Source organism: Lepus europaeus, chromosome 12 (genome assembly GCF_033115175.1).
Source record: "Lepus europaeus isolate LE1 chromosome 12, mLepTim1.pri, whole genome shotgun sequence".
Lineage (NCBI taxonomy): Eukaryota > Metazoa > Chordata > Mammalia > Lagomorpha > Leporidae > Lepus > Lepus europaeus.
The window spans coordinates 39,108,314-39,117,625 of record NC_084838.1 but is presented as its reverse complement, the minus strand read 5'-3'; the positions used below and the strand labels follow the sequence as shown (position 1 = coordinate 39,117,625).

At 56.8% G+C, this 9,312-nt stretch overlaps 1 protein-coding gene across 1 annotated transcript; it reads right to left on the bottom strand.

Moving 5' to 3' along the window:
• Positions 1–412: 412 nt before the first annotated feature.
• LOC133770962 (olfactory receptor 13C2-like) lies at positions 413–1,399 on the bottom strand. Its single transcript, XM_062206736.1, has one exon. The coding sequence runs from the start codon at positions 1,397–1,399 to the stop codon at positions 413–415; it is 987 nt and encodes a 328-aa protein (XP_062062720.1).
• Between the last annotated feature and the right edge of the window lie 7,913 nt (positions 1,400–9,312).

The window sequence follows — 9,312 nt, the reverse complement described above, 5'->3', positions numbered from 1 at the left end:
AGGATGACTGACCGGCAGCATCCCACAAAGGATGGATGTCAGGGAATAGGAAGCCGAATCTCTCAGGCTGGCTCTCTAGGACAATGTGGAGGTCATTAGGCCGTCCCACACCCTTCGTCCTCTCCTCCCTGGCAGACCCACGCTAACTGTTCCTGTCCATGGCCACGTGTCGGGTCAGTTGGCCAATGATATGTGACAGCTGTCACTTGTGAGCAGAGACTTTACCGCGCTCTTCCTTTTGTCGTGGTGGTCAGCGCTATTCCAGAGGGGAGCGGCTCTGTCACCCTGAGTCCCAGGGGGTGAAGACGTTGCAGAGCAGAACCCCCCACCGGGCTCCGATGGGCCTGCTGTGGCAAGAAAGACAGACTTCTGTGGTTTTCAACCACCGGAAATTTGAGGTCCTGACCACAGCCTAGCCTCTGCGGCCTGGCAGGTGCAGAGAGCAGCAGTGAACGTGGGGCATTTGCCTGGAGAGGGGGCCTCCCCCCCACAGAGCTGTGACCGCAGCTTTCACCTCTGTGTTCCTCAGGCTGTAGATGATGGGGTTCAGCGAGGGTGTCACCACCCCGTAGAAGAGCGTGACAATCTTATCCACGTCGGGGTCCTTGGCCTTGGGCTTGAAGTACATGAAGAGGATGGTCCCATAGAAAACAACCACCACTGTGAGGTGGGCAGAGCAGGTGGAGAAGGCTTTGTGCCGGCCTGCAGCAGAGGGGACCCTAAGGATGGCCGCCAGGATGCCAACATAGGAGAGGCAGATGAGCAGGAGCGGGGTCAGCGTCAGGACTGTGGTGGCCACCATGAGCACCAGTGCATTGAGCGAGATGTCCCCACAGGACAGTTTCAGCACGGCCAGGATCTCGCAGAAGAAGTGGTTGATGATGCTGTGGCCACAGAAGGGGAGGCGCCACACCAGGACGGAGTGCAGCAGGGAGTTGACAAAGCCCATCCCCCAGCTCAGCATGGCCAGCTGCACGCACACCTGCCCGCTCATGAGCTCCGAGTACCTGAGCGGCTGGCAGATGGCCACATAACGGTCGTACGCCATCACGGCCAGGAGCAGGCACTCTGTGGAGCCCAACGCCAGGGTCACGTACATCTGCAGGGCGCAGCTGGGGCGGGAGATGGTCTGGTGGCTTCCCAGGAAGTTGACTAACATGAGCGGCATGAAGGCGGTGGTGCCACAGAGATCTATGAGGGAGAGGTTGCTGAGAAAGAAGTACATGGGGCTGTGCAGGCGGGGGTCCCGCACGTTCAGCCCTATGAGGAGGGAGTTCCCCAGCGCAGTCACCACGTAGACGCCCAGGCAGAGCACAAACAGGACCGTCTCGAGCCGGGGGTGCTTCTGGAGCCCCAGCAGGACATAGCCCGTCCTGACGGTGTGGTTGGCCCCATCCATCTCACAGCTTTGCCAGCTGGGCCATAAGGGTGTTTCGAAACAATGCTCCGGTTAGCCTAGGAGCCAAGTCACCTGGGCATGTGACCCGCTGCGGGTCAGCCTCCCTCTTTGGAATTTGGTTTCACCCTCTGTATCGCGGGAGAGTTCAGATCTGGGCCCCCCAGCTCTCCAGTTCTCCTGGCCCACCTTCTGGGAGGATGCAGGATGCCCTAGGCCCCTGGCTGCTCCCTCCAGGCAGGGCACCGAGGATGCAATAGGATGGGATTCATGGTGGGCACACTCCTTTGGAATCTAAAGAGACCCCGACTGTTAGAAGAAAACCCCTTTTCTAGGTTATGACTGAATTTACGGCCACGTTTTTTCAGATTCATCCCCCAAATACTTCGGAGTGTCTCCTGTGTTGTCTCAGGCACTGAGGCTATGGTGGTAAGAAAAATTAGTAGACGGAAAGGTTCCAGGCTTCAAAGGTGCCGCCCCCTTCCCTCGGTGAGGTGGGGTGAGCTTTGGGAGGTGGGTGTGTGGCGGGGGACGCTCACCCTGCGTTCCTTTGGGCCAGGAAGATTTGAACACATCGGCTGGGTAGGACATGTAAGTCTGGTATCTGCTCGTCTCTTCTCTTGTTGGCAATTTCCCATGTTTTCCGTATGAAGACTTCTCGTTCTATAGGCGTCACGTGAACACTTCTTTCACTCTGTGTAGTTGACACCAGAGTTGTCAGTGCAAATCCACAGACACTGGTTCCTATTGGGACCTGCCTCGGGGAGCTCTTCCTGTAGGCAGGGCTCAGCGTTCCGGTGACTGGGAAGACGTTGTCTTCCCTCCCCTGTGGTGGCGCTAGATTCCTTTTGGAGCCCGCTAGAGGTGGGTTCGCGAACCCCTTCACCTTCACCCCATCAACTCTAGGGGTGCTCTCGGGTGCACCAAGCTTCACCTCCCTGCCAGTCCATCGCCTGCCGGTGTCTTCATAAAAGCTCTGTTCCTCCCTTCTCAAGGAATCACAAACCACTGATTTGCAAAAAAGACACATAAGAACGTCCCTGTGCCCAAAGAGGAACGTGGCCAGGTCCTGAAAGCGAGAGACTCACTTCGTGGCCTCCCTACTGCTGTCTAGGATAACTGATATTTGGCCACGGGGCCACACAGTGGAGGTGTGTTACAAAGGGTGGCATGGGAAGAGGCTGGACTTTTCTCCTGGAAGCCGGAAGCACTCCTCTGAGCATCTGTGGGAAACGCCCAGGTCAGAAATCCACAGCCAGAGCCAAGTGTCCCCAGAGCACAGCAGTGTGGGTAGGACAGGAAAGCTGCCTTGTTTCCCAGGTAGCCCTGGTCTGAAAGAGAAGGAGGAGCTGTGTGTGAGCTCTCACTGTGCAGCAAAGGTAACCCCACCGCATTTACCCCCAGATTGACTGTGGAAGTCCTGTGACAGCCACGGAGCCCTGGCTGTCCTCCCTGGCTGGATGCTTGGTGCCCCCACCCCATTGCACCTGCTTGTTTGTCGGGGCCGGCCGGCTCGCCTCCCTGCCTCTTCTTCAGAGCCCGGCTCCATATCACCTCTCCCCCTCCCCGCTGTGCAGAGCTGCCTTTCCCTTCTTGTGCTCCACAGCCCTTGGCTGCCCACCAGGTTCCTGTGCAGTATGTGGTCCCCCTGTCTTCTCTACTGTGCCTTGAGAGCAGGAGTCTCTCTCTTTCTTCCCCACCCCACCTACAGCAAATGCTGCCCATGGCGGGCTCTCAACAGCCGTTGAATGCATACCCCAAAGACCCAGGTTTGCCTCCTAGCCTCAGTAGAGACTAGCTGCGTGACATTGATCAAGTCCCTTGACCCCTCTGAACTCGGTTTCCTCCTTGAACGTTGGGGTGCTGTGTAGCCCAGAGGAGAGGCACACAGGGAGGTGCTCATGGGCTATTCATGGAGGTGCAGCCGCAGGCCAGGCCAGGCCAAGGGAAGACAGCACCTTCAGCTGCAGGCACCTGCCGGGTCTGAACCCACCACTCCCGGACAAGGGACACCTCCGCCCCGCCCCCGGAGCCTGTGCCCTGAATCCAGGTGCTTGTTAAGCGACAGTGTCTGCAGCGTACAGCGGAGGTGGTCCATCTGGGTCGGTAAGTGACCTCACATCTCACCTGGGGGGATTTAGAGGTAGCGTTTCTCTTGCCGAGTTTGGCGAATGAACAAGAAGAGAGTGAAAACAGCCCGTGGTGCCGCAGATGGCTGTGGGGCTTGGATCCCACGTCAGGGTCCACACTGGGCGCTGGGCACACGGCAGGGACAGACGTGGCTTCTGCCCTCATTCACTCAGTCCCGCGGCGACCTGGGACACATCCCTCCCCCTCTCCGGCTTCTAAAGACCCCTGGGCTCCTCCAAGCCTGCCATGCAAAGACAAAGCAAACCCTGTGACCAAAGAACAGGACTCTGCCGGCCGTGGTGGCACAGAGACATGTGCTCCTCACAGAGTCCCACCCCAGACACGATGGGGGAGGGGGGTTCCGAGCTCTCCCTCACCTTTATCTTTAACGGGAAGACCACATGGGATAGTGGGGACACTTGTGGCTCACTCCGACACCGGCTGCGGCCGCCCCCCGCCTCCTCCACGTGAGCAAAGCCAGCATGTTCCGGCTTCCGCGCAGATCCCTGGGGCTGGACTGGCCTTTCTCTTCCGCTCGCCCTTCAAGGCCCAGCTCCGCACCCCTTCTCTTCGGGGCCTCCTCAGAAACCGAGCACCCCGGCACGGGATGCAGCACAGCTACCGGCATGAACTGCGGCCTGCCTTGCTTCATGGCTACGTTGCTGTCTGGCTCCCTGGGCCGGGAGCTGCTGAAGGGGAAGGGCTGTGTCCAGTTCATCCCTGATCCCAGGAGGTGTCAGTGGCTGCCGTCGGAACTGACCGTGCACTGAGATCCAGGCCTGTTCTCCTGCCCCAAGGCCCGATCCTAGGTCACCCCTCTCTCCCGACTGCCGCCGCCCCATGGAATGGTGCAGCCGCCGTGACCGCTGGGGCAAGGGCTTAGGAGGTGCCAGTCTCCCGCCCGCCGTAGCAGTTGCTCTTTCTGAAGTCACTCTGGGAACCTGGCGGGATTCCCCACAGCTTAAAAGTCGCATCGTGACGCATTCGTGGAAAGAGGGCCCGGCCCGCAAGACAAGCGGCTTACAGCCTAAAAGTAGTATGTCTGTGTCTGGGAAACCCCCCGCGGCAGGGTTAGCATGGGTCAGGACATCAGGGCAGCTGCCGTGCCCTTGGTGATCTGTCCAGAGGACAAGGAACACACACCCTTGTCATTTTAGTGGCTTAGCGTGACAGTGTTTTTCTTCTTTCTCATGCCACGTGCCCTTGGTGAGCTCCCAGGGGACCGTCCTCTGAGACCCTGACTGACGGGGACACCGCCGTCGGTGACGTCCAGTTACTACGGCATGGGGAGGACACGCGAGAGCACCATCTCTCGCCAGCTGTTACCTGCTCCAGCCAGGAGGTGACGTGTGTCACTTCTGCCAGTGGCCACCCGGCCTATGTAACCCTAATGCATGCCCAGGGAAGAGAGCTGGGCAGCCCTCGGCCTGCGGTGGGGAGGGCGTTTCACAGCACACTCAGCCACCCCAGCGTCTGCCTGCTCCCGTCACACCTGTCGTGCCCAGGAAAGCCAGACACACAGAGTGCTTAGCCAGGGTGTCCCCGAAAGAGGCTGGCTGGTGCCCCAGCCCCCGTTTTGCAGGCTGATGGCCGGAGTGAGTGTCACAGGGGTTGACGTGCAGCTTTTGCCGGGGGAGCCTGGTCAAGCTTCTCCTTCTGAGACCAGGAACCTTTTACTCAGGTGACTTCTGGGGCTCGGTAACCTTCAAAACATCTCCTCTGTCCGGCAACCTGCAGCCCCGGAGTCTCACAGACTCAGCCCACTCTGCAAGGTGAATGTCCCGTCAACCTCATTGCCTGGTAACTCCAGTTTCAACCATTTGATGCTTACCTTCGGCAACACTAACCATTTTAAAAGGAAGGGAGGAGGGGGCCTGCTGTTGTGGCCTGGCGAGCTGAGCTGCCACCTGCCACGCCGGCACCCTGTGTACCCTGTGTCTGAGTGCCAGTTCGCGTCTTAGCTTATTGAGCTCCCTGCTCGGGGGCCCAAGTGCGTGGACCCCTGCCACTCATGTGGGAGACCTGGCTGGAGCGCTGGGCTCCTGGCTGCAGCCTGACTCAGCCCTGGCTGTTATAGTCTTGAAGATCTCTCCCCACCTTCCCCCAAATGAAAATAAATCCTTAAAATAAAAGGAGGCATAAGAAGAAAGCTCTGGGTATGCCTGGGTCTGGGATTCCTGCCTTGCAGTCTAACTGCCAGGGCCTGGGCGCCAGCCTGACCACGTGCTGTCAGTTTCCCCAGTCTGGGCTTCCTTACCTGCAAAGAACAGTCGCTTCCTGATGGTGAAGCATGGGAAGTTCCTCCTTAGCGCTGAGCGTGGCGCAGGGCGAATGTCCGGGGGTGGGAGGGAGATGACACTATTATGGGCCTGTGTCTTCTTCCCCAAGCCAATGTAGCGGTTGCCTGAGAATAATCTATGCGCCAGATGCATGCATGCACGTAGCCCCCATGCACACAGGGAGCTGCAGCCAGGTGGGCTGACCCGAGGCTTGGGGGAGCAGAGGGGGAGGGACTGAGCTCATTGCCAGCAGGTGCACTGTGCTGGGATGGACCAGGGCCAAGCAGCCCTGAGGAGCAGCCGCCTGGTCCCCTGCCATGTAGATAGCCCACTTGCTCCCGCCCCGAGGGACGTCCCGGTCCCTGCCCAATTTAAAGTTCAAACTCTGCAAAGGCACAATGGTACAGGTTTGCAGCCAAGGGATCTGGGCTGCTGAGACTCCAGGCTCCTTGCTCTGTGCCAGGAGGCTCTGCTGGGGTGAGGGGACACAGGGGAGGCCCTGGGCAGAGACTCTGAAACCCGAGCCTCATTGCCACTGGCTAGGGGCCCGTGGTGCCCCCTCTCTCGGCCTGGGGTTTGCACTGGGCATGGGTTGTCTCCTTCCAGGACTGCTGGGTTGACAAGAGTTGGAAGGAAGTAAATTGCTTTGTCAAGTGAGACCCTGGGTAGCTGCCAGGGCCCAACCTGACTCAGGGTCATACCCAGGCACAGGAGCTTTTCGTTTCCTTTTTTTGTTCTCTTCCCTCCGTGTCCTTATACAACAACTTGACGTCGATGAGAGGCTAAAGAAACAAGTGAAGCCGCTGACGTTGCAGATTTTCACGTTATCCTCTGGTTTGTCTTCTGGAGCGGCGACCAAGAACCGAGGTCAAGGTGGGAGACGGGAAGGTTGTTGCCACTTCGCGTCGAGCTGCTCGCGGAGCAGTGCCCTCTGCCACCCAGGGAGTGCCCGAGTTCAACAGCTCTGCATGAACCCACTGTCCCCTGCTCCGGCCCCAGCCCCTCTCCTGCTCCCCACCCCTGTGTCTCAGTGGGTGGCACCTCCCCCCCGCTTCAGCCCCTGTGCAAACGAGCCAGAACCCAACCCCCCCCCCCCCCCGCCCCATTTCTACAACTCCATATATAGATTACATGTGTTACAGTTGTGGTCATAGTCACAGATTGCTATCTCTGTCTCCCAAATGTTATTACACAACACACACACACACACACACGAAGGTACTTTAAAAAGTTTGTGGGAGGGAGCTGGCATTTTGGTGTAGAGGGTAAAGCCGATGCCTCTGTATGGACGCCAGTTGGACCCCCGGCTCCTCCAGTTCTGATCCAGCTCCCTGCTAATGTGCCTAGGAAAGCAGTGGAAAATGATCCAAGCCCTTGGGCTCCTGCACCCACGTGGGAGATCCAGAAGAAGCTCCTGGCTCCTGGCTTTGGCCTGGCCCAGCCCTGGCCATTGCAGCCATTTGGGGAGTGAACCGGTGATGAAAGATCTCTCTATCTCTCCCTGCCTATAACTCTGCCTTTCAAATAAACACATCTTTTAAAAAAAGTTTGTGGGGAAATGGGATTAAGCAACAAATTATTTTTTCTGCAAAAAAACTTGGAATGCAACGCCACCTCCATCTCTCTCTCCATCTCTCTCTCCATCTCTATTTATCCCCCAAATCTTTCTCAACTCCACCGTCCCCTTCACTGCCACCTGGCTCAGGCCTCACTGAGGGCCTGGGTCCTCACTCCCTGCTCTCAGTCCCGGTCTCCTCGTCTCTCCACCCTGGAGAGGTGATCGTCCATATTTTAAAAATAGATCGCATGATTTTTGAAATGCAAGGTCATGCGCATTTTAGAAATACTGACCAGTACTGAAAAGGATCAGTAAGGACATATTTATCTATGATGCTGTCACCCAGAGGAAGCAGCTGGCTTGTCAGTTTTCCAGAAGTTCTTGCATACACACTTGTTCATATACCTGTAAGAAAGGTCAAAATAAAATGAGACCCCACTAAATACAGTGTTATGTGTTCTTTTTTCTATTAGTTACATTGTGAACATTTCTCATCATCAAATTTTCTTCAAAAAATAATGCTGCATCATTTTCCCTCCTTGCACTCCGGCGGGATTTAAACATTCTTCTGTGGTTGGTCATGAAGATTATTTCAGCTTTTTGTTACAATAAACAAAGTTGTGATGAATAGGTTAAAATTTTTAAAAAATTTATTTTATTTGAAAGGTAGATAGTTGGGATGGAAAGAGAGGAGAGAGAGAGAGAGAGAGAGGGAGAGAGAGAGAGAGAGAGAGAGAAACAGAGAGAAAGGAGAGGAGAGAGATCTGCTGGTTCACCTCTAAATGTCTGCAACAGCCAGGGCTGGGCCAGGGTGGAGCCAGGAGCCGGGAGCTTCATCTGGGTCTCTGATGCAGGTGGCAGGCACCCAAGTCCTTGACATCACCTGCTGCCTCCCAGAGTGTGCATTAGCAGGAAGCCGGGGTGGGGAGCAGAGTCAGGACTCAAATCCAGGCCCTCTGATATGGGCTGTGGGCACCCCAATGGCATCTTAACTGCTGTGTCAAATGTGCACCCCGATTACTAGTTCTATAGTTATTATAAAGCTTTGACTGCACCCTATTTTCTTAGTTTTATTTATTTGAAAGGTAGGGTTACAGAGAGAGAGACACACACACACACACACAGATTTTTCATCTGCTGGTTTACTCCCCAGGTGGCTGAAACAGCTAAGACTGGACCAGCCCAAAGCCAGAAGCCTGGAACTCCATCTGGGTCTTCCATAGAGTGCAGGGGCCCAAGACTTGGGCCATCCTCTGCTGCTTCCCCAGGTGCATTAGCAGGGAGCTGGATTGGAAGTGGAGCAGCCAGGACACAAACCAGTGCCCATATGGGATGCCTGCACAGCAGGTGGCAGCTTTACCCACTGAGCCATAAAGCCGGCCCTGGAAGTCTTTCATTCAGACTCTTGATGTGTATTCCCAACTTTTCCAGAAAGTTCCTATGAGTTGATTCCCACCCCTGCTAGGGGCGATGACACCTTACCTTACCCAACAATGGGCATGGCAGCAAAAAGCCCAGTGTGCAGCCAAAGAACACAGTGGAATCAGTGGCCAGGCTGAAAGCGAGTCAGACTGTACCCACCCCCCAGGCACAAGGAAGGACGCCAGCTCCTGTGCTGGCCGCCAGCTGGCCGTGGTCCCCAGGACCTGCTGCACCCATCATGGTGCCTCACACTGCGGGGGCGGCTCTCCCCCTCTTCTCTCCCTCCTCCTCTCTCTTCCCCAGCTCATCTCCTCAGAGCAAGCAGGAAGAAGGCCTGGGAGGGGAACTGAGGTGACTCCCCTGGGGTTTCCTGCAGCCCCCTGGGCTCTCCCCTTGTGCAGAGGGTGCCACTGAGGCCAGAGCAGGGCGAGGACTGGAAATGGTGCTTGATTTGGGCTTGATTCCCACCACACGCTCTGGAAGGGAAGCTGGTGAGAAGCTGAGTGCCAGGAAGGAGAGCTGAGGCA